At 41.1% G+C, this 25,940-nt stretch overlaps 1 protein-coding gene across 4 annotated transcripts in view; it reads left to right on the top strand.

The window, feature by feature from the left end:
• Window positions 1-21,955, top strand: part of nckap1 (NCK-associated protein 1) — a 96,041-nt gene extending 74,086 nt beyond the window's left edge. For all 4 annotated transcript variants that reach the window (XM_034184433.1, XM_034184432.1, XM_034184431.1 and 1 more), the window contains 13 exons: window positions 7,316-7,455; window positions 10,829-10,960; window positions 11,049-11,267; window positions 11,712-11,842; window positions 13,378-13,475; window positions 13,751-13,844; window positions 13,928-14,010; window positions 14,096-14,176; window positions 16,491-16,584; window positions 16,667-16,783; window positions 17,589-17,698; window positions 19,282-19,371; window positions 20,336-21,955. In XM_034184433.1, coding sequence (XP_034040324.1) covers window positions 7,316-7,455; window positions 10,829-10,960; window positions 11,049-11,267; window positions 11,712-11,842; window positions 13,378-13,475; window positions 13,751-13,844; window positions 13,928-14,010; window positions 14,096-14,176; window positions 16,491-16,584; window positions 16,667-16,783; window positions 17,589-17,698; window positions 19,282-19,371; window positions 20,336-20,452 — 1,506 coding nt within the window. In that variant the 3' untranslated portion in view covers window positions 20,453-21,955. The remainder of the gene's footprint in view (window positions 1-7,315; window positions 7,456-10,828; window positions 10,961-11,048; window positions 11,268-11,711; window positions 11,843-13,377; window positions 13,476-13,750; window positions 13,845-13,927; window positions 14,011-14,095; window positions 14,177-16,490; window positions 16,585-16,666; window positions 16,784-17,588; window positions 17,699-19,281; window positions 19,372-20,335) is intronic.
• Window positions 21,956-25,940: the final 3,985 nt, after the last annotated feature.

Here is a 25,940-nt window from a genome sequence, read left to right as displayed (position 1 = left end):
GCGCAGTCGGAATGACAGACTCATTCAAGGTGGAGGTGGGATTACACCAAGGATCAGCTCTGAGTCCTTTCTTGTTTGCAGTGGTGATGGACAGGTTGACAGATGAGATCAGACAGGAGTCCCCATGGACTATGATGTTTGCAGATGACATTGTGATCTGTAGTGAGAGTAGAGAGCAAGTTGAGTCTAGTCTGGAGAAGTGGAGATATGCTTTGGAGAGAAGGGGAATGAAAGTCAGTAGAAGCAAGACTGAGTACATGTGTGTGAATGAGAGGGAGCCCAGTGGAATAGTGCAGTTACAAGGAGTAGAAGTGGTGAAAGTAGATGAGTTTAAATATTTGGGGTCAACTGTTCAAAGTAATGGAGAGTGTGGTAGAGAGGAGAAGAAGAGAGAGCAGGCAGGGTGGAGTGGGTGGAGAAAGGTGGCAGGAGTGATTTGTGACCGAAGAATATCAGCAAGAGTGAAGGGGAAAGTTTACAAAACAGTAGTGAGACCAGCTATGTTGTATGGTTTAGAGACAGTGGCACTAACAAAAAGACAGGAGGCAGAGCTGGAGGTGACAGAGCTGAAGATGTTGAGATTCTCTTTTGGAGTGACAAGAATGGACAAGATTAGGAATGAACATATCAGAGGGACAGCTCAGGTGGGACGGTTTGGAGACAAAGTCAGAGAGGCGAGATTGAGATGGTTTGGACATGTGCAGAGGAGGGACACAGGGTATATAGGGAGAAGGATGCTGAGGATGGAGCCACCAGGCAGGAGGAGAAGAGGGAGACCAAAGAGGAGGTTCATGGATGTGCTGAGAGAGGACATGCAGGTGGTTGGTGTGACAGAGGAAGATACAGAGGACAGGGTGAGATGGAAACAGCCGAAAGACAAAGAAGAAGAAGACTGCGCGCACATAAAATTCAAATTTTACTTTAAAGTTGTAATTTGAGATAAACACAGTTAAGCCTTGTTTCCACTGAGCGGTCCAGTGACCGTGTGATATTTGGGTGGACAGTTTTCCCATTGCCATCCAGTAATTGGGTCAAAATGCATAGAACACGGCCATCTACTGGATAGCAGCGGGAAAACTGTCCGTCCAAATATCACATTGTTGTTGAGCTGAATACAAGTTAACAGAATTTTCAGTTTTACAAATGCCTTCTTTTTTTCTTACAAATGAATCCTTTGGGTGGTATTGATGACCCCCTGGAGCGCTTTCCTCTGAGCCACTGTGCAGCTTGTATACCATACGCCCATGCAGTATGTTAAAATGCTCTCTGTGCAGGCACGGTAAAAGGTCACTAGCAGATGTTGTGTGATGTTATTCTTCCTGAGTAGTCTCAGGAAGTACAGTCTCTGCTGGGCCTTTTTCAGCAGCTCAGTGGTTTTCACACTCCAGGACAGGCCTTCTTTGATGTGTAAGTCCCTCAGCTTGGCCACCAGCCTATGAGGGAGGATGGTGTTAAAAGCAGAGGTATAATCCACAAAGAGCATTTGCACATAGCTCCCCTGCTGCTCCAGGTGGGGAAAGTGCAGTGTGGAGTGCTGTGGCTACAGCGTCCTCTGTGGATCGGTTTGCCTTATAGGCAAACTGGTGGGGATCAAGACTGGGGGGAGGGCTGCTATGATGTGACTACGGACCAGTTTCTCAAAGCACTTCATCACCACTGGTGTTAGTGCCACTTGTCGGTAGTCATTATGTCCTGAGATGTGGGGTTTCTTGGGAAGGGGGACTGTGGTTGAGGATTTCAGGCAGGGTGGGACAATGGACAGATTAATGATCTTTGTGAAAATTCCAACCAACTGGTCTGCAGCAGTCCTTCAGCACATGTCCAGGGACGCCATCAGGACCAGTGGCCTTCCTTGGGTTTACAGCCTGCAGCACATGCCTCACCTCATGTTCCTCCACAATGAGGTTTACGCTGCTGTTGGCTGAATGGCGATGTTGTGGTGCCATCTCTGGCACTGCGACCTCGAAACGGCAAATAAGCTGTTCAGCTCCTCTGCCAGCCCGGGGTCACCTTCAGCAGCTCCAATGTTGGTCCTATAGTTGGTTAGATGTTGAATTCCCTGCCACCACACGTGCCTTCTGTTGTTGCTACTCGGGTAGTCCTTTATCCTCCTCTTACAGTCAAACCTTGGCCTCCCTGATGCCGCTCTTCAGGTTGGCTCAGGGCGTGTTGTAGTGGTCTCTGTTGCCGGACCTCCAGGCGGTGTTCCTCTCCTTCAGCAGCCGCTGGACCCTCCTTGTCATCCAGTGCTTCTGGTTGGGGTAGACCCAGATATATTTGTTCACTGTGACAGTGTCTATTGCAGTGTTTGATGTATCAGAGAACCCTGTCCGTGAACACCTACAGGTCATGATGTTCGAAAAAACCCCAGTCGGTCCTCTCAAAGCAGTCATGCAGCTGCCGGGAGGCACCCTTTGGCCATGCGGCAACAGTCTTTTGTGATGGTGGAAGCAGTTTTTCTGAGGGGGGCATATGCAGGGATTAGCAACAAGGGACAGGTGGTCAGAATGGCCCAGGTGTGGAAGTGGCCTTGCCCTGTAGCCCAACTTAATGTTGGAATACACCTTGTCCAGGGTGTTATCTCCCCTAGTAGCACACTTAACATGCTGGTGGAATTTTGGGAGTGCTGTCTTCAGGTTTGCATGATTAAAATCACCTGATATAATATGCACAGCCTCAGGATGCGTGCTCTGCTTGTTAGTAATGTTTGCATGCAATAGTCCAATGACCATGCTAACATTAGCATCTGGTGGTATATACACAGCTGTGATCATGACAACCGTAAACTCCCGTAGGAGATAAATGGGCCTGCATTTAACTGTCAGATATTCTAAGTCTGGAGAGCAGTGACTTTCACAGTGTTGGTACACCAGTTGCTGTTAACATACACGCAAAGCCCCCCTCCTCTGCTCTTACCAGAATCTGATGTTCTGTCATGACGCTGCATATTGAAGCCTGCTATCTCAATAGCAGAGTCCGGAATTGAACTATGAAGCCACATCTCTGTGATGAGCAGAATGCACACATCTTTCATGGTGTCGTTTACTGCAATCTGTAATCTTAACTCATCCATTTTGATCGCAAGGGATCTTGCATTCGTGAGAAATAGGCTGGGAAGCGGTGGTTGAAGTGGCTGCCTCCGCAGCCTTACTAGCGCGCCATCTTGGCAGCCTCGCTTCTGCCTTTTTTCTCGACGCCGCCTGCGCTTCTTCTTTGTTGGAATAGTAATCCACGGAGAGCCGTGGCTCCTTGCTAGCTCCACCGGAATCTTATGTGTTTTGATGAACTCACTTGTCACTTGTTCACTGTGAAGTCCGATCTTAAGAAGATCATGTCTGTTGTAGGTGTTATTCACTCGACATAACGTACACAAAATTAAAAATGACACATACATAAACATCAACACGTAGCGCCGACCACTAAGGCACTTAGCCGCTGCAACTCTGTGCGCCACCATGACACTCTCTGAATCATTCTACCCCCCTAAGTATAGTAACTTGTGTGTTGGTTTTTACATATAATGAATTAACCAATCAGTGACGAGCAGAGGCATTATTTTTCCCATAATGCCTTTTGACATCTGTGTGTGTTAATGTTCAAAACTTCAGAATTAGTGCATTATTTTAAAATTAAAAGATATGTGTTATATTTTCACTTTGTAAAAATGACAGAGTTGACATTAATGTAGTTAAACTATCCCGATTAATTTGGTTTATAAATCAAAACCATAAGTTAAGCCTGCTTTCCTTTTCAGGACTTCTGCCTCACGTCTGGACCACTGTATGCTGTGAATGTAAATGACTTTTCCTTATAGCAGTAGGTAGGACGCACAAAGACATAAGCGCTGACTCGGTTGTGTTGACTTTGTGATAGTCTTTGATTCTAATCAGAAGTGTTGGTGGTGCTTGAACTCAAAACCGGCTTGTCAGTAACTGAAAGTGTACCGGAGACAATACTGAAAGTTAGCTGTAGCTTCTGCTAAATTTTATAGTGGTTTAACGTTATATAACTTCAGTTAACGGATTAGCGGTTATGGAAGCTAACTTTTTGGTTAGCTATGCCCACCACTGAACAAAAGAGAGGTGTCAACCCACTGCTGTCCATTGATTTGACCCATAGTACCATGCAAATACATCATCACTCTGAGACAGCTTGCATGCTCTACAGAATCCTGTCGAAAATGTACGTGGCATTTTAAATATCCACACAGTGAAGAATGTCAGCCAAAAGCAGGCAAGCTTTGTCAAACATGGAGGTACAGACTTTCTTGGCGATCGCTTTGCAGAGGAACAATGATATGATGTCATGCTGCCCATCATGATGATGTGCATGTCAATGTCTTCCATGCTCAACCTACCAAACAAAGGGTACTGCTGGCATTGGAAAAGCAAGCCAAGCCATGCTTAACCGTTCCGGACCGTGCCGTACTATCCCGGACTGCTCAGTGGACAAGAGGCTTTAGGCAATGACTGAAGTGAAATACTTCCAGTATGGGCATTTTAAGATCCATTGATGCAATTTGCTGATTATAACCCTTATGCTCTGACAGAATAGGGGCGAAGCCACTGTATTTTCTGGAGTACAAGTCCCAGTTTGTGTGTGTGTGTTGGGGGGGGGTTGTTTGTTTGTTTGTTTGTTTTTTACTAGTTTGGGAGGTGGTGTGATTTAAATTATATATTGAAAATTCACACATTTATTGTTAATAATTAGTGACTGTGACTTTCATTCCTTTCACAGGAATGAAAACACTAAATAAAAATAAACTCCAATAATTAAAGAATAAATGCCAATAATAAAAAGTATACACTTTAACAGCACGCAAAAATCCCAAATTAAAGAGCTGACAAAAGTTGACACTTATAGTCTGGAACATATGGTAATGTGATTGCCCCATTTGTTTGACGGTATTGGTTTCTTTCATATTTGCGCCTCACAAAGATTTCATGGAGAAGAACCAGTCCTGCAACCGATCTGGTCTGTCAGTACCCTGGCAGATGGGGGCACTCAAAGTGCCCATTTTGTTTGATGCATCGGTCTCTATGCTCTAGATCAGTGATTCTCAACCGGGGTGCCGCGGCAATTATCAAATATCACCATTATCGGGTGTATGTGTTGCAATAGTGTGGCAGATGATGTAATGCTCTTTTATTCCAGTAGATGGCAGCAAAGCGCTGTACTATAGTATAGACATACTTGCGCACATAGCGTTGTGCATCTCCATGGTTACGGGTTGCTGACTACAGCGTGAATCTCAGCTGCTCACGGAGCATGGCTCCTCTGGGGAAGGAGAAACTGCGTTGGCTGTGGAGGTGTGCGGGGAAGGCGGCCTGACCTCCGTTGATATCACCGTGGTCAGACTTGGGCCTTCTCACTCACAACTGGGTTCGCTGAAGGCAGCCTCTGCGCTCCGTGAATATTAGAGTGGCAGATTATTGTGAATAAAAGTGTCGACACGTCTAAAAAACACTTGAGATTAGGGCTGTCACAATTATTACAATATTCGTCAATCGCGATTATTTTTCATATTCACGATTACCATGAATTATTTATTTTATCCACAAAGCATAAAATGACTGAGTCTGACATCATTGTGCTGCAGCCTCGCTCTTGTCTTAAGGCGGGACAATAACAAGGAGGCTGACGGCCGATTAAAACAGTGCCGTCTTCTTCAAAAGCCGTCTAAAATGCGGAGCTGTCGGTGTGTGTGTCTGTGTCTGTGCCTCTGTGTCTGCATGCGCGCGGAGTTAACAGGCTGCAGACTGTGAGGGAGGGGGTGGGTGAGGGAGATTCCTGAATGCAGGTGCGACACGTTCAGTGCGCAGCAAGCGCGGAGCAGAGAGAGGATTTTAACCCGAGTGAACATGTTAACAAAACGAAACGTGAAGCTGCCTTTACTTCTCTCTGAACTTTCTCTAAAGGTGTGAATTTGCCGTTAACCATCCTGTTCACACCATGTGCGCATCGTATGCTGAATTTATGAGATCATGCGATGAAATAAATGGTCGAATATCTTTAAAAACATATTTAAAAAATGAGAATATATGAATGAACTGAGCCACAAAAAAAAAAACAATGTTCAGATGCACAGATCACAAAAAGCAGGTGAGAACTCTGAACTTTAACAGCTGTTATTTTCCAAAGGTATTTATTTGTTTAATCTTGAGCTTAATGTAGTGTTTAAGCACAAAACGTGACTGATGAGGAGAAACAATTTCAGAAATGCAACAGAAACGACCACAAATCAGAAAAAGTTGGGACTATAAAATGAAGATAAAAATAAAAATGTTGCACCATTCCCAGTTTCTCCACTCAGAGAAGCCAAACATTCTTCCAGAGTTGTGTAATTATACTACAATAGTAGAATATAAAGAAGGGGAAAAAAGAAAAAAAAAATAGACAATATATTCGTCAATCGCAATTATTTGTCTGACAATTAATCGTCTCCAGGAATTCCTAATCGTGACAGCCCTAGACACATGATGACTACAGCGTGAATCTCAGCTGCTCACGGAGCATGGCTCCTCTGGGGAAGGAGAAACTGCGTTGGCTGTGGAGGTGTGCGGGGAAGGCGGCCTGACCTCCGTTGACGTCACCGTGGTCAGACTTGAGCCTTCTCGCTCACAACTGGGTCCGCTGAAGGCAGCCTCTGCGCTCCGTGAATATTAGAGTGGCAGATTATTGTGAAAAAAGTGTCGACACGTCTAAAAAAAAACACTTGAGATCAGTGTGCAGAATGCTTGAGGATTTTTGAAATGCGGTGTTTTCTGTATGGATTTTCTATTGCGATAATTGGGTTTTGCGCAAAACCAGAGGTAATAGAATTATAATATTATTTTGGTTGGTGGTGTGCCGCAGGGTTTTGTAAATATAAAAAGGGTGCCGCGGCTCAAAAAAGGTTAAAAAATCACTGTTTTAGATACAGATGCTGGTAGCTGTTCCAAATGCAACAATAATGAATGCGCAGAAGAGACACTGTTCTGTTTTCATGAGAACTGGCACATTTAAAGAAGTCTTTGTTTTTATAACAAAGGCAACAAAAACGACGTAATGGAGCTGTTTCCTTGTATATTTTATGTATTTTATGTTTTTAATGTATATTTTAGAAGCTGATCATCAAAAACATCTGGCCTCGCTTGTCTATTTATTTGGTATTTATACTCATTGCAGAATTTATATGCTGTCAGAATAATATTCTGATTTGTGTTGTGTCTTTAACAGCTTCTTAGGTTGATTCATGTCTGCTGATTTTAGTTCTGAAAGTTTCTCCTGTTTTTTTTTTTTTCTTCTGTCTCTCTTCTCCACCCGTCTCTTCTAGCTGCTTCCCAAGCATTGTGCAAAGACCATCAGCCAGGCTGTGAACAAGAAGAGCAAGAAGGCCACAGGGAAGAAAGGGGAGCCGGAGAGGGAAAAACCTGGCGTGGAGAGTATGAGGAAGAACAGACTGCTGGTCACCAAGTTAGTGTCACAAACTCATTAATCAGCCATGCACATAAAAGATGTTTCTTTGGCATTTGCCACAGAAATAAGTTGGTTTTCGACGACTTTAATTGACTTAAATTGGTTTAGACAGCAGTAGTAAAATTTATATTAGATTTTCAGTGTTTATTTGCTCCAAATTGTACCTGCAAGTCCAGCACCTCAATGAAAACAGCAGTTACACCCACAAGAACTAAGTCTTATAGAGGCCCCGAGGCATGATGGTGCTGGAGCTTACCCCCAGATACGGTTGCTTGAGAGTCTGACTCTCCCTGGATGGAACTGTGCTCCATCACCGGTTACTTCCCTTTCTGCCAGGGTTTTTTCCATTTAACTTTTTACAGTGGGCCTCACTCAGGGCCTATGTAGGGTTTATAGTCGGAGTTTGACATCAATTTTAAACTAATCAGGACCACTTACGGTGCCCAAACATTAATAATCCAGTCTGTGTACCCTGGCCTCCTCAAAAAGGTATGGTAGCCATCCCACAATGACAGCTGTATACCAGTAGGTGCCCGAAGAATGTTTCCAACAGCGTTTATGTACCTTTGAGAAAACGTCCCAGCATGTGCTTGAATGGAATGTAGCTGCTAATGTTAAGAATGGAGCCACAGATTAATTGCAAGGTTTACATAAGTGTGATGTTGTTGTGATGATTTTGTTTTTAAGTGGTAACTGTTCATTTTGATGCAGTCACAGTAAAACCAGCAGCCACTCTCCCCTGTGAGAAGACATGGTGTGCGTGCATGTTCGTCATGAATGCAGCCCGTTAACTGTCTAAGTGTTGTCATCGATATAATTGTGAAAAATCTCAGAAATACATTTGTGTGGTCGGACAGCCTCAAAAACGGCAGCGAGTTCTGCGTGCACGTTCATGTCGGTACCTATAACAGGGTTTAAACTGCTTGCTGCTCGGTACAGACAGCAGACTCTGCACACATCGATATCCAAAATCCGACAGACTTTCTGAAAGTAAAATAAAATTAACAAAGCCTACCAGCTCCACTGAGGAGAACAAAATACAAAAACTGAACAGGGCACTCACCCATTTGTAGAATGATTTCCAGGATTAAATATGTGAAGTCCACACCATCAAAAAAAAATGTCATTGCACACTGGTCATGTGCAGTTGCCAGCAGGAGAATAGTGTCCACACCATCAAAGAGGTCCCAACTGGCACTGTGATGCACAGATTGCGCGATATCACCAGCTGGAGAACAATGACCAGATCCACCTGATCCTCCTGTCGACAGATGTCCTCCACAGTTTCGCTGTGTTTAAGCTCACCACTGTGCACGGGGGTTGACCATGGCCGCCAGCATGAGATGTTTTCCCATTGTTGTCCTGAATTAGAAGAAGAAGAAAAAGGATAATCCCAGCTGGTGTGGAAAAAGTGATTTATCTCATTCATCTCCGCTATTTTGGCATGCTCCCTACAGCAGCTCCATTGTCAGCTCCTCACAAAGTTCTCTCGTGATTCTGGGATGTTAGACAGAAAGTCCATTATCTCCTGAAAATAACATATTCTGACTTTTTCCAATGTTAGAAATATATCTGCATGTTCAGGCAGCGTGTTCAGGCAGCATGTTAAAACAGCATCTTGTGACACAAACAGCAGAGTCAACACACGTTAGGTTCCAAAATCTGACAGATTCTCAAAAAAAACAAGAGTTTGAGGTGAAGTATGTCTTCTCTCCATACATCCTCTGTAAATCCGAGCCATCACTTTAAAATGAAAGCTCAAAAAATTCGTTATTGGGCGTAGCAGCGTTTGTTTCACTCTGTCAGCCATCGGGACGTTACTGCTTTTCCTAAAATGTAGGTCATATGCTGAGAAACTGTACAAAATGCCAGAGTAAGATATTTTCTGGAAATGCACTTGCTTGACTCGCCGAGTCAAGCAAGTGCTCTGAATGCAAGTGCTCTCAAGCAAGTGCTCTAAATCTCTAATTTATTATCTCTAAATCTGAAGTCATGGGTTCAAGCGGCCAAAATGGGCTTCCTCAGGAGACCGGCTGGCGTCTCCCTTAGAGATAAGGTGTCGATCCTCATCCCAGCCGCTTCACACCCGGCTGTGAACCGATTCAGTGAGTGTTGGTCACAGGTTGATGAAGCCAACAGGACCACATCATCTGCAAAAAGCAGTGGTGAGACCCTGAGCCCATCAAACTGGACCCCCCCCCCCCCTGTGCCTTGATATCCTGTCAATGAATATCACAAACAGAATTGGTGACAAATGCACCCCCACCAGAAACAAGTCCGACTTACTGCCGAGAACCTGAGCACAGCTCTCGCTTTGTGAGTACAGAGATTGGATGGCCCTGAGAAGGGACCCCCTCATTCCATGCTCCAACAGCACCTCCCACAGTATCTCCCTGCGTACCTGATCATACACCTTCTCCAAGTCCACAAAACATATGTAGACTGGATGGACATACTTATCAGTGACTATTACTAATTATTACCTCATGCACGGATAGACTTACAGTCATGAATACTTTGATGATGTGTTCTTAACCGGGACGTTGAATAACGTGCAACATGTCCTTTAATTTTTGTGACACGACTGTTGGTCTCAACAGAGCCATTTAAGATTGTCCAGCTGTGCTGAAACCTGAACATTTTATTTATTTTAATTTTGTAACAGGATGTAGATCATACAGTTTATTTGTGGTCAACCTCTCAATAGGACATTTAGAATAAAGTGGTTTACAGATTTAAGCTTAGATTGTTATTTTACCTGTCAGAAGCATTTGGTGCACAGATATTTTTACAGATCTCATCCCCCGCTAGCCGAAGGCCCAAAGGGGGATTATGTTGTGGTTCTGTCTGTCGGTCAGGTACTTCTTTCCTTCCTTCCTCTCCCACATGTTTAGGAGGAATTTCGTGAAGCTTGGTACAAGTCCTTTGTATCAGTTGCTAATACGCATAATATAATTCTGTTTGAGTTGGGCTCATTTTACCGGAGTTATGGCCTTGATTAACAAAGCTAGACTCTGTCAGTTTTATGAGTGGGTGCCTGCATTCTGAAATTAACTCCTCACATTTTCAGTAAGAATTTCTTGTAACTTGGTACAATTCCTTGAAATGTTACCAGAATGTACCGAAGCAGCATTTCTCAGCGGGGGATGTTCTGCTCTCAGAGGACTCTTGTTCCAGTTTCTGGCTGTGATAAATGGTATATTTTGTTTTCAAGATAAATGATTTTCAAACTCACCATCTGGAGCAGTGAGTGTGCCGCCTTTTTTTTTTTTCCCCTAAGCTGCTGCAGACCGTTTGCTTGCTTGGATCCTGAAAAGTTCCCATCATGCATTATTCATTCCACTACAACCTTGTTGTGTTTTTCTTTCAGTCTGGATAAACTCCACACAGCATTATCAGAACTCTGCTTTTCCATCAATTATGTTCCCAACCTGGTGGTGTGGGAGCACACGTTCACACCCAGAGAGTACCTCACCTCGCACCTGGAGATCCGGTTCACAAAGTAAATGCACACGCCGAGACATCGCTGGCATAACCAGTTCAATCACAATTAAAAAAAATGACCCTGAATTTTTTTTTTTTTTTTTAAGGTCTATAGTGGGAATGACCATGTATAACCAGGCAACTCAGGAGATAGCCAAACCCAGCGAGCTGCTGACCAGCGTGCGCGCCTACATGACCGTGCTGCAGTCCATAGAGAACTACGTCACCATCGACATCACGCGAGTCTTCAACAATGTCCTCCTGCAGCAGACGCAGCACCTGGATAGCCATGGCGAGCCCACCATCACCAGCCTCTACACCAACTGGTAAATCCACCCTAATACGAGGTCATCTGAGTCACAGAGTACAAATGCCACCGGTGGGGGGGGGCGACACTCTGAAACAAATTACTGAAGACGACGGGCTGAAGGTTTTTCAGAGTTTATTTCTGCAGGAAGTTTAGTTAAATGACTTCCAGCTTTCTTTAATGTTTATTCCAGCGCTCTGCTTCAGTGGGAACAAATGCTTCTCATCTCGCCGTTAAACTCCATGATTGTATTGTTTTTAAATTTGAAGAGTTGGAGAACGTCTAATGGAAATCAATTTCTCTCTCAATGGATGAGATTTGTTGCCCAGTTATATAATACAGCATTTTATTGTACATTGACTTTTTTTTTTTTTTTTTTTTTTCTTGGCATTTGCTTTGAGATTGTTTTTTAAATTTAAAAGACGCAAAAGTTGAAGGATGAAACTCTGACGTGTGTCTGTAGGTACTTGGAGACGTTGCTCCGTCAGGTCAGTAACGGCCACATTGCTTACTTTCCTGCCATGAAGGCCTTCGTCAACCTGCCAACAGAGAACGAGCTGACATTCAACGCTGAGGAATACTCTGACATCTCTGGTATCAACGCAGCACGTGCACACACACACACACACTCCACACCTGTTGTCATTAAATGTTTCCGGAAACAGTCAAACCTGGAAGAGAAAACATTCAGTTTTAGGCCAGAGCTTAGTTTTGAGATGTAATCTCAAAGTTTTAATACAATCGGAAACATTGCAAGATTTTACTAATTTAGTTTTTCTTTTGTTATTTTATTCATAATGTCCAGCAGTTTTATGTGAAAACTGACATTTGTACCAAAAGTAATTCCCCCTCTGAACCCTACAAAAAGAAAAAAGAAAATCTTATAAGATTTAAAGGTGTGGTTAAAAGTTTGTGTTGAGCTTATATTTTGACATTTAGTCAGAATTATATCTAACATTTCTGTTATTGTTGTTGTTATTATTATTATTATTATTATGATTTTCCACGTGTCATGAATCAGAAACTTGATCAATCGTAAAAGAAAATCATCTTCAGTGTGACTCAACATACAAAACAAAACCCAGATGTACACAGAAAGGCTGCGTTCCTCAAACTACAGACTGGCCTTGTGCTTATGTGGCGGTGGGGGGGGGGGGATCTTACGTAATGTTCTAATGGCAATGGGAAGAATGGAGTTACAGGAGGATGTTACTGTGGCAACCTCTAGCCGTTTCAAGTCCCACGTCACAGCTCTTCTGAACAAAGCCATGCCAGCCACATCGCTGTCTCTTCGACTCTTTTACATTTCTAGTACTTTACCACGTAACAAGGCCACTCAAGGTAACAGGTTACAAAAAAACATGATTGACGTGGCTGTTAGTTGTGATAATAATAACTGTGATGCTGACATTGGGAAGGCGGTGGCAAGGATGACAAGATGCTAACAAAGAAGATTGTGATTATGAAATGTGGTCACACTTCTCCAAAATCAAATAAACTTATGTGACTTTCTCTGTGAAACTCACCGCTCCCGCCGTACTTCTCCACTACTGCAGAGAACGCCACTTACACATTTAAAAGTATCAGCAAACAAACCCTAAAAATAATCTCAAAATAAAGCTACCGGAAGTGCTTTGATTGGCTAACAAAAACAAAACAAGAAAAAAATGGTGACGATGCATTGCATTCTGGGACGGAAAATGGATTTTTTTTTTTTTTTTGACGCCCTGTGGCTTGTATAAGGGGGGAAAACTATCAAGCTTTCATTACTAATAATTATAATAACTGTTTATTTCAGACTTTCCCAGGAATCAAAGCACTAAGCAAAATAAACTCAAATAATAAAAAGATTAAATGCCAATAATAAAAAGTACACTGCAACAGTACATAAAAATCCCAAATTAAAGCGCTGATAACACGGGGGAAAAAGGTGCAAATTATATTTGTTTTTTGCCTCTTCTGGAGCTTTTTTTTAACAGGTGCGACTTACACTCTGGAAAATACGGTAACAGTTTGTAAATTTGTGCATCTGTCTGGTCAACAGTGCAACATATTTTCCAATGAGCAACTTCACTATATTTTGTGTTAGAATGTCTGAGGACGTTTTGTGTGACTCTCTCTGTGCACAGAGATGCGTTCCCTGTCGGAGCTGCTGGGGCCGTACGGGATGAAGTTCCTAAGTGAGAGTCTGATGTGGCACATCTCCTCACAGGTTGCTGAGCTGAAGGTACAAATAAAGGGATGCTTCATAACGCAGGTCAGAGTGCCACAGCTGTGATATCAGGAGCCAATAAAATGCTATTCTCGCTGTCAGAGGGCGAAACTGAGGATTGCTTTCTTCCACCCTGACGTTGACCTGTAAATAACCACCGCCACGCTGGCGTCTCATAGCTGGATTGAACCTGGCAGCTTCCTGCGTGTGGCGTTGGAAGTGTTGGATGGATGTGTGTAATGTTAAATATTGTGTAACCATGAAGTGAAAGTGTGTCCTTCACTCTGCAGAAGCTGGTGGTGGAGAACATGGAGGTGTTGACCCAGATGAGGACCAGCTTTGACAAACCGGACCACATGGCAGCGCTCTTCAAGAAACTCACCTGTAACCAAACACTTTGAAATAAGACACAGGATCTGTGTTTTTAAGTTCATCAATGTTTGATTCTGTTTTTGTGTGTTGTGTAGCTGTGGACAGTGTGTTGAAGAGGATGACCATCATCGGCGTCATCCTCTCCTTCCGCTCTCTCGCTCAGGAGGCTCTTAGAGATGTAAGATGTGCACGTCAGCAATAATGCATGTAAATTAACATATTTAAGGTGCATGTGAACCAGTTCTTTGTCTCTTCCCCTTTAGGTGTTGTCTTGTCACATTCCTTTCCTGGTCAGTTCAGTCGAGGATTTCAAAGATCACATTCCAAGAGAGACGGACATGAAGGTAAGATGCTTTGCAAAGTCGTTTCAAGGATGCTATAAATGATACAGGTGCATGAAGGCACCAGAATCTCAGTCCTAAACACTGCCTAACCCCTCCCACCACTTCCAAATCACATTGGTGCATTTTAGCAATTTAGTCTTGGTTATTTATTTATTTTTTGTTGGGGTTTTCTCAAAGTTTTTGATAGATTACCAAACCTCTACATTTTTGGACCTCTTGGAGCATGGAGAATCTGAAAATCAGCGTTGTCATTTCCTGGCATTTTGAACAAAGGATCCTTTAATAGCATTGGACTTCTAACATAGTTTCCAGTCTACAGACTCCTTGAATTTCATAAACCTCTGGGCGTTCCATGCAAGACGCCTGAAGAAGGGCTGAGCAGATGCACGAGTGCAGCTAATTTTACGTTGGTCAAAATGCCCATTTCAATAAAATGACTGATTTCATCACAAATAAAAAAAATAAATCTCAGCTATTTATTAATAATGTGTCTGTTTTTGTCCTGTACAAATTATTTTCTCATTTGTTAAATGTGTGCCTTGTCCAGTGATGTCTGACGAGTCTGTTGGAAAGTTTTGTACATGAGCGGACAGCAGACAGAGAGTGTCTCCGGTGTCCGGAGAAGCTCTGCTCTTCAAATTTTGCCCGTGGACAAATTATTTAAGTCCATTCTAATCGGTTTACTCAATAAGTTTATGGATGCTTTTGGGGGTGGAGATACAGAACTTCTTTTTTATTTTTATTTTTTTATAGAAATAACTTGCTCTAGTAACTGTTGTGGAAATATCTAAAATGTGTTTTTCTGTGAGCGATTGTGTGTTAAGTAGCAAAGTTTTGCATTAAAATGCTCATTAAGCCTGAAATGATCATTCATTAAACACAGCCACGGAGTTCTGGAGCCCATGGTGACTCAGCACAGGCTCACCACAGGGCTGTGTGCCGAGTACACTCTTATACACTTGTGACTTTTTTACCCCCGTCATTCCACAAACACAGTCATCAGGTTTGCAGATGACACTACGGTGATCGGACTCATCTCGAGGGGAGATGAGACCGCCTACAGGGAGGAGGTCCAGCACCTGTCAGAGTGGTGTCAGGCCAACAACCTGCTACTCAACACAGCAAAAACAAAGGAGGCTATCATAGATTACAAGAGAAACTGGGGGGATTATGCCCCTCTCAACATCAACGAAGAGCTGGGTTTCTGGGGGTCCACATCTAAGAAGAGCTTTCTTGGTCCACCAACACCACGGCGACTTATAAAGAAGGCACAGCAGCGACTGCTCTTTGCTCTTCCTGAGGCTCCTCAGGAAGAGCAGTCTGGAGCAGAAGCTGTTGGTGGCCTTCTGTCGTGGCACCATCGAAAGTGTGATGACGTACTGCATCACAGCGTGATTTGCCCGAAGTACAGCCCCATCATGAGGAGATAACTAACTCCTGCTGTCTCACCTGATCTAGAGCCATCCTCTCAAACTCCTCTCACCCACCACATCACCTGCTCGGTCTGCTCCCCTCAGGCAGGAGATAGTCGATCAGAGCCTGAACCTCTTGGATGACAAACAGTTTCTTTCCCTGAGCTGTGAGAACATTAAACACTCATGTGCAATATCTGAAATCCTATAGGATACGCTCACACTAATACGTCCAGTCTAATTTTCTCTGTGCCTTCTCTAGAATGTATATATTTGTTTAAATAGTTTTGTACATATCTTCATTTATTTATATATTCACATTTGTCACTTGGTCTGCTAAGTTACTTACAAGTCAGAAGTGATAGCTTCTTTATATCTTTTCTTAATCTCAAACTCTAATATTCTGTAGCACCTCTAATCTTGTATGTGTACAAAAACAAAGCTTCTATTCTCTGAAATGTGTAAACTGTCTGAAAATATTTCAGTTTGATACATGTTAATCATATGATACAATTCACATGATTAAATAAGAAATTTTAAGTAATTAAACACACATCTTAAAAGTCAAAATACGTAAATAAGTTTTCAGATGTTTGCTCGATCTAAATCAGCCCTAATGGGTGCCGATAAGATGGGTATAACTATGGAGTATCCGTGCATAAACATCCGGCTTTGCTAGATGTAGGGCAGGACTTGCATGTGCTAAATGTGCTCGCCTGCCAGGTTTTGTCTCTGTCAATGAAGAACAGAAAAGCTCAGATTACCGCTCGCACAGGGGGAGTGTTGCTGCGTTTTCTTGCCATATTTATGCTAGCCATTTTATTGTACCACAATAATGCGGAACAACAGCAGCCAACCAGATCTCCTGCAACTTCAACATTTTTTGTCACCTTTGTCTGCAGGTGGCCATGAACGTTTACGAGCTGTCTTCGGCAGCCGGTTTACCGTGCGAAATCGACCCGGCCCTGGTGGTGGCGCTGTCCTCACAAAAGAGCGGTGAGACGCAAACAGAGAAACTTGTTGCTTGGGTTATCGGCCTCACGTCCCTCTCCTAATGCCTGCATGTGTCTATGTGCAGAGAACATCAGTCCAGAGGAGGAGTATAAGATCGCCTGTCTGCTCATGGTATTTGTGGCCGTTTCCTTGCCGACACTGGCCACTAACGTCATGTCACAGTACAGCCCAGCTATCGAAGGTGAGACGCCATGGTGGTGTTTATTTATTTATTCATTCATTCATAGGCTGTGTAAATAATTAGATTTTTGTTTTGTATGAATGTTCCACTCTTTCCAAATCTTCACACTCAGCATGCAGGTCGTTATTTTTCTTATTGATGTGATTTCCTGGATAATGTTTTTGAAGGTCACTGACTGAACTTTTATTTGATTAAGCACATTTATTCTGTGAATCTTCTTTGTGTTGTGATTATGTGAGTAAAATGAAGCCTTTGATTGAAGCGTTAAGGATTATCGACACATTGCTTCCTAACAACCTTGAAATGAACGGCGCCTTTGTTAATGAGACTGATTTGAAATGGATGACGGCGTGTTCTGTGCTTCGCTGTTGTTGGTATGCAGGCGGCGTGTTGGACAGCACAACACACACGAACCCTTTAGTTTTAAATTACAGCTGTGTGTGCCTTTTTCCACCCTTTATATTTTCCGTTTCTGCATCTTTTTCATACATGTTACAGGCAAGCGAATGTCCACATCTTGAACATCCTGGTGCTTCTCGTCTTACTTTATGGTTGTGAGAATCACACTTTAATTTAATCAGTGACTGTTCTAAACGGTGTAACAACATTAACTTTTAGAGAAATAGAAAGCATGTTTTCCTGCTCTGAGGCTGTGGACTCTGTCCAAGATGAAAATTAAACTATGAAGTATTGTAAAATTAAGCCAAATGTAATTGGATTTTTTTTTTTTCCTTTTTGTTTTCTCTCTTTCCTCATGGTAATTAAACAAGCACATTATTACCACTGTGTTTGCTGCCCCCTGTAGGCCATTGTAACAACATCCACTGTCTGGCCAAAGCCATCAACCAGATCGCTGCTGCTCTCTTCACCATCCACAAAGGAAGCATTGAGGACCGGCTGAAAGAGTTCTTAGCTGTAAGATGAAGACACCTGATTTAGTGTTTGTCCTCTTTTTCACCTGCTTGTATTTGAATCCACTGTTGTAATTTTTAAGTTGTTTCTGTTCTGTTGGTATGTGAATCTGATTCCATGCTGTCAGTCTGAACTCTCAAGTCACATGAAATCATTATTTTCCAGATCAGTCCTAAGCCTCATTCGGAGATGCTTGAAATGTGATTCAAGTGGAATTTTTGGAAAATCCCTTTTTGTTTTAATGCTGAGATCAGATTCTGAGTGTATGTCTGTGACTTTTTCTTCCCCTGGTCACAGCTGGGTGATGGCAAAAACATAAACCACACACAAAAAATGCCCAGACTAACCTGTAAAATCACATCTAAAAAATAACACAGGACTTTTGTGTTTGTGGATTTGCATGACTGCATTTTATCCGCTGCTCAGTCTGTCCACATCATTTGTCTTTAGTCTTTACACATGCATTTTTGGGGGTCCCCCTCCCCCTTCAAAATGTCACCCTTCTGTCATTTTAATATATATACACTTGAAACTCTAAATTGCAAACATGCCAGCTTTGAATATAATCCATATCCCGTGAGTCAGAGCTCTGTAGTTGCAGCGTTCGGACATCTGACAGCAGTCTTGTGACTGTTTCCATGTACTGTAGCAACCAATGTGGATTACACGGCAGTGTCACAGTACAGACACAGAGATTGGATGATGTTGTGGTGTGTAATGTGGGCAATCAGTCTGTGAGATCAAATTTGAATTGTGTGTGCAATAATTCTGATTTGAACTGGCTGAACAAAGCCGGAGTAGACAGCGGCTATGTTTACATGCCGTTAATATTCGGGATAAGGTCAATATTCTGGTTTCTGAATCATTAGGAATAACCTGTTTACATGCTTAAGCAGACAGAGTTACTCCTGTATACATGGTCATTGGTATCATTTGGAATATCCCCATCTAAACAGCGATGCACGTCTTCCACCGGTGCTTGATTTGGTCTGGTGTTCGTGTAAATCCTGCGTCGCGTAACTTTTCAGCCACCTTCTTGTAAATGTCGCTATCTCGGTACTTTCTACCGTCAATAAAAGACATTTTATTGGCTGTCAGATGTCCAAACTCTGCAACTACAGAGCTCTGACTCACGGGATGTCATGATACTAATGAAGTACTCGGTTTCCTCCTCGCTCCAAAAGTGTTGTGCTGTGCTGCCGCGTCTGGATTTCCCCATGCTTGTTTACCTCTGCTTCTGTGGTGTCCGGTGGGTTGCGCGCACCGCATACAAGTAGTTGCCATACTCAAAAGACCAAGATTCTTTTTAAAAACCCGAATATGACCATATTCGGGTTTTTGCAGGTGTTTACATGGCCGTGCGCAACCATTTTTTTTTTAATTGCCATGTGCAAATATTGCTAATATTCCAGTTAGGAAAGTGTTATTGGCTGCATGTAAACGTAGTCAGTGAGATCCATGTACAATTTCTTGGTGTGTGTGTGTGTGTGTGTGTGTGTGTGTGTGTGTGTGTGTGTGTGTGTGTGTGTGTGTGTGTGTGTGTGTGTGTGTGTGTGTGTGTGTGTGTGTGTGTGTGTGTGTTGTAGCTTGCTTCATCCAGCCTGCTGAAGATTGGCCAGGAGACGGACAAAATGACAACACGTAACCGGGAATCTGTTTATCTGCTGCTGGACATGGTGAGAGAACCAGATGGCTTGATGCATTAAATATTTTCATGTGGTTTTCAGAGCAGAAAGTGTCTTCAAGGTTTTACTTGTTTGCTTAATTTACTTTCTCACTACTTCAAGTTAGAGTGGTGAGTTTGTTTCATGCTCATTTTATGGGATGATCCTTGTGATTAACTCTGGTCTGACGGAGCGTCATGCACGTGATGTTAAGTTGTGTCCAGCTGGAGTGGGCAGTACACTAGTGTCATCGTTATAATACACCACAGTATGGATTGCACAATACTGACGATGACAGAGAACCCTCACCGGGCCTGAAATTTTATTTATTTATTTATTTATTCATTCATTCAAAAAATAAAGCTGTTGATTCACGTCACGAAAATATTTTTGCGCTGCAGACTCATTACTTACATGCAGATTTGGTAAACGGAAAACTGTAAAAATACATTGACTCGTGAAGGTTTTCATACAGATTTTAACTTCGAAGGAACAGATTTGAAATTGAAAATGGCCCAGGTTAAATGACTGTTCAAAAGCCAAGTATTAATATTGTATTAAAGGAGTCATTAAGTGCAAAACCTGTTTATATCATCTTACATTTTCACGTGTGTGCAGGTTAATGTTAAACTGCTCCAAAGTCCCATAATTCTGAGTGTTTTCACAGACATTCTCTTGCTAAAAACGTCAATTAGTCCTGGCACAGCTCATTTGAGAACTTTTTTTTAAAGATGAAAATACCGTGATATTAATTTCAGGTCATACCGCCGACCCATCTTGTGCAGCAGCCTAAACTTTGACTTTTTATCTTGTATCTTTTAAATAATAGTGAAATGTCAACCTGTTCATGAAAAAGTTACTGCCGGTCTGATTCACTCAGTGTGACATACGTTTGACCCACATCACCATAAACGTGCCAACAGTCACCTTTGAGCAGCAGGATCTTATTGCTAAGAGCTTGTTTGCTGTGTTTCAGATTGTGCAGGAGTCGCCTTTCCTCACCATGGACCTGCTGGAGTCCTGCTTCCCTTACGTGCTGTTGCGGAACGCCTACCACGCAGTCTACAAACAGAGCATCAGTGCGAGCGCATAGACATGCACTGAACATACAGCGATGACCTTCACACGACAAACACACACACAAACAAAACAGAAAACGCGTTGACACTAAACAGGCGGTTCCCTCACGTTGACAGTGAATTTTCTGGGTGAAACTGGTTTATTTTGCTGTTTTCAGTAATCTGCACTTATTTTTTCCTTTGACTTTATATTTGGTGACTTTCACTCAACCTGAGATGGTGTCTGATCACAAGCCGACTTTACGCTTCTGAATTTGGAGACAAGCAAACGGTGTCCGAAAACGGAACTATATTCATAGCTAGGTATTGCGTAATCCAGTTTTATAAAATCCTGCTCTACTGTGGCATGAACTAGTCCAGAAACAGTTCAGTATAGTTTGCAATCAGTTGTAATATAAGAACAAAAGGTACAATTATGTTGCCTTCAAGAAATTAACTTCACCTCCATGTCGCGAGCGAACCACTTGGCTAGCCGGCATAGCCCAGTTGTTGCTATGGCTTACAACGCTAGCTAGCATTGATAGCTGGTTCAGAAACCAGTTTGTTGAGCTCATTTTGGACACAGGATTAATGTGTTGATTGTGTAATACTTGACTCCTCGCCAACAACACAGTCGCCACGGCAGCTAGAAAGTGTATGCGGAGAGTCACAATGGCATAAAATTCTTCCGCCCGTCGATTCCCGCTACACTTGTAGATAAAATTGTCTTAAAAGTGACCGTCACCCAACTCTGAACTAAACACACTAAAGTACAACTACTTGCTGTTTGCACATGTAACACACTAAACGCGTAACATAAAAAAAAAACAACTACACTAACAAACATACGAGACTACCACAAAGATTAAACACTAAAACTTCACAACGTCCACGTGGACGCGTGAACTCGGACGCTGGCTGGATGAAGTTTTACTTTGACATAATGTTGCTGGTGGGGTGGGTGGTGCCAATCACAGCAACACATAATAAACATGTTTGTTTGGTATAAAAGAACAAAAATATAAATATATAGTATATATATATATTGACACTAAAGTATTATTCTTTTTTTTTTTTTCTTTGAGAGCTTTGAGGTTTTTTGCGGACGACTCGTGGTGATGGGTTTCTGTTGAAATGCAAATGATTCTGATGTGATGCGGGTTCAGTTTATTTTTTTATCTTTTTTGGGGGGGGGGGGGGGGGGGGGGGGTTGGATTTCTGTGTTAATGAGACATGTTGCTTGTTGATGTGCGTTTACACATTTACATCCAGTGCAGATAGAAAGTAAATACACACTAATCACATTTCATAGTGAAACACAATCTTGTATAACATGGTGACATTTGTTTCTTTTTTTATTTTTTTTATTTTTTGTTTTTTTTCTAGCTAGTCGTAACAAGCTTTTTGTGGGTAAAGATATAATATCTGTATTCTACTTTGATGTGAACTGTCTGTTTTTAACTTTTATGTTTTGTTATTTTTATGATGATGATGCTGACAATTTGCCAAATGTGACACTAAAAGTTGTGTATCAGGGCTTTGAAGTGGCGTGTTTGGCTCAATAAGAACTTTTTTTTTTTTTTTTTTTTTTTTTTTTTTTTTTTTTACAGAAAGGATTCCGTGTTGCACTCCAGTTTTACCAAACAAAACTTTACACAACATGTACTACATTTACAAAAAAAATACTGCAGTACTACTAGAGTTTATTTATATACTCCCATGTACACCTTCAAATATTCTCCTTAGCTCTCCGGGTAACGTAAAGGTCCAGTAGGTGGTGCTATTTCTCTTGTGGTCTAAAGTAGAGCTGGACAATTTCTGAATAGCAAATCAAGATTTATATTATTTCCACATTCTTTTGGTGCTTTGGTTGTTTTTTCTGGGATTTTTAGAAATACTCATCCTTTAAGTTTCCTTCACTGAACAGTAGGGGGAGTAGTGCCTTACTCAAAGGCATCTTAAGTTTTTTTTATATATATATATATATACACAGATACACACCAAAAAATTGCAATACTGTGTAATTTAAAAAAATGTCTTCACTAAGAAATGGAGCTGAAAAAAATATTAAAAATGAACTCCTCTGATAATTGATTAATCATTTAAGCAATGAAATGGCAAATATTCACTGTTACATATGGAGACATGTGAGAGTGTGTGTGTGTATAAACTGCACATTTTTAAAACTTTTGGAGTGTTCCTCAGACAAAAACAGGAGCTTTGGCAGATATCTTCCACATCTCATTTTTAAAAGATGAACTTAAGTGTGTTACACCTTTTTAAAGCATCTTGTGTGCTTTACATCAATTTAGAAATAATTTTAAACAGCAATTTTCAAATCAATTTATAACATAACTATTCTAATTTAAGCAGTTATAGAACTATAAAACTAAATATTTTAATTCAAAATAGGCATAAATAGGTTTCTAAAGTGCACAATATGTACAAACACATACTGAAAATTGATGCTGGGTGTTTTTAATGGTCCAACTGATAAAATAACTAAATATTGATTAAATTCTAATTGTTCTCAGACCTGTAATGCTGCAGGAGAATAAATGGAGTTATGGAGTCTTGATGCTTTCTCTATACGCATGTCACGTTCTCTCACTGTTCCTCGTCAGTTTCGGGGCTTTTGGATTTTGAGGACAGATGGCTGTGTCACTCTGCAGAGTAGAGTATGAATCTCAGATGTTGTGCACACAGATGATTGATTCACTGACATTCAGGTTCTGTCTGAACACTCTGGTCCTTCAGGTGAACACAAATCCTGAACACAAACATTACAATAGTTTCTACTTTGTGTTTTGCAGTATCAGTACTTGAGGGCAGATTGTCCATAAAGTATGTAATTTTGATGTACTCGTAGGATGGGTTTCGTTCTGACCTCTTCAGAGTCTAATTCCACGGCATACCCTCTGTCATGGAATAAGGTTCTGGTCCATTGTGAGGTCCTGAACCATTGTGTTGGTGACTGCGACCTGAACTGAAAAAAAACTGACTCACTGGATTGGATTTCCATCTAATAAATATACGAGTATGTAGTCCCAACTAAATTAAGTTATACGAGTATTGTGTTGCATGAATGTGCTTTATTTGAGTTTGGGCTGCATATATTTATTAGTTGGAAATCCTGTACATAATTGAATCAAGTTCATCCAATGATGTTTTTTTTTTTTTTTTTTTTTAGTATAGCAACAACCGGTAAGTAAAGTACAACTAGCAGGTTTTATTTACAGTACGTCATCCAAGCATAGTCAAAAAAAAAAAAAACTTTACCTGATTTAAAAAACTCAGTGGTTGGTAACATTCAACAAGTATATGAGCAATAAGAAACTAATCTGCTTTCAGTCTACTTCAAAGCGGTGTATAGTGCCACAGTTAATTAACCATCTATAACCTGTATATAAATGCACTCGGAAGTTGGAGAACAAGATTTCTGTAAAGCATTTTCTCTATACTTTCTATAGGAACAATCTGCTAGTATTTTTATATATATAATATATATATATATATATATTGTGTGTGTGCACGCTAGAATTATATAGAAACCAGCTTTTTCCCAGAAAAACATTTGAAGAAAAAAATCTAAAGGGTTTCTATACTTCTGTGGAAACCATGTCTGCCTTCTACAGAAAACTTAAATGTTCTAAACAATCTGCATTTTATGGGAAAGTTGATTATGAAAAATACAATTCTCAAAGATTTCTAGAGTTCAATGGCTTTTTTTTAATCAAAATCATTCTTGAGAAGCATTTAGAAGTTTTTCCAAGAGTTTCTACATAAACAATCTGCATTATATAGAAAAATCTACAAAAGTAAAAAAGAATTTCAGACTTTCTACACAAGCTGTCTTGGCATTCAACATATGTTTTAAAAAAAAAACTAAAGGATTTCTATACAAGACGCCGCTGCCCAGCCCCCATGGAAGTGCATAAAAACTGCAAAAAGTTAAGTTCATATGTAAAGCTGTACGTTGACAAATGTATGCATACTTTTTTGTGTGTCAGATTTGTCGCTGACTCATGATTGTGACGCTAAACATAAAACAACCCTTTGAAAATAAGTGAATGAATGAAGTGAATTACTGGTTGTCTTTTTTTTTAGATATATCATTCGTACAAAAAGTAGAAAATAGACAAAGTTGTAAAGTTTACAATAACAAGGAGTTTAAGATGGAAATACATTTTTTTTTTAAGTCAAAAGGGGGAGGAAAACGCAGCATTTAATTCTCTTGTTTTAAAAAAGTATTTTCAGTTACAGTTGATGTAGGGTGAAGATTGAATATATCTATGTAAAACTCAAGATTTTAAAAATCTGAGACGTTTTTGAACCAAAAAAAATTAACAAGAAATTCAATTTCAGACTGTTCGAAATATATAACATCGTGATGTTTTCTTTAACACACACACAATTAGATGAACGTGTGCAATTTAAAAAAAAAAAAAAAAAAAAAAATCTGGATTTGTATTTCAAAAGGTGCATTTGATTTTAGAGACTTACAGACTGGTCGGACACATATTGTGCAGAATCTTAAGATGTAGTACGTCTTTTATCTTGTTAGTGACGCTTCATCCAGGCTTTCTGCCACAAGGTGACGCTAAATATAGTATTCCAGAAGGATTTGCCACTTGGAGAAATTCTCTTTTTTTCCCAAGTCAAACGAACAAGCATTTTCATTTCTTTAAAGTGTTGAATCTTGAAAAACAAAACAAAAAAAAAATGGCAGGATATATAAATCTGGAAAATTGTATATGATAATCAGATAGAACCTGCCTGATGACGTCACTGCACTGGGAGAAGACGTCATTGGACTATCGCGCTGATCAGGGCGGAGTCTGACGGAGTTTTACGACGATGGTTGTCATAGCGACTGCTCAGTTTACAAAGCAGAGTTCCTGAGTTTTCTGAAAGTGATCAGTAAGTAAACGCCTCGTTTTGCTGTAAACTTTTTTTTTTTTTAACCAGGTTTATGGAAAAACAAACAGTTTGAATCCATATTATGTTTTTATGTCTGCTGAGGTCGAGACGAGATCCAGCGCCTGCTGCGACATACCGGTAGGGGGAGACACATGCAAACAAAAGATACCAATGTACTTTGACGTTTAAACTGAATCGTGATTAATTAAAGAAAATATTTAAGGAAATTCACAAGTTTAGCCGTAATGTGTATCTGTTATCTGTACATCAAAGCATGGTGTCATTTCTGTATACAGTTAACTTTTAACTACAATTTATTCACAGCAACAATATACAGTGTTATTACTGGGTTGGTAAGGTTAGACCTTACTTGTGTGAAGCGCCTAGAGGCAAATTTATTGTGATTTGGCGCTATATAAATGAATGGTAAATGGACTGCATTTATATAGCACTTTTCCACGTGCATCAGACGCTCAAAGCACTTTTCACATCAATGCCTCACATTCACCCCAATGTCAGGCTGCTGCCATACAAGGTGCTCACTACACACCGGGAGCAACTAGGGGGATTAAGAACCTTGCCCAAGGGCCCTCAGTGATTTTC

Source organism: Thalassophryne amazonica, chromosome 13 (assembly GCF_902500255.1).
Source record: "Thalassophryne amazonica chromosome 13, fThaAma1.1, whole genome shotgun sequence".
Lineage (NCBI taxonomy): Eukaryota > Metazoa > Chordata > Actinopteri > Batrachoidiformes > Batrachoididae > Thalassophryne > Thalassophryne amazonica.
This window is presented reverse-complemented; position numbering and strand designations above follow the sequence as displayed.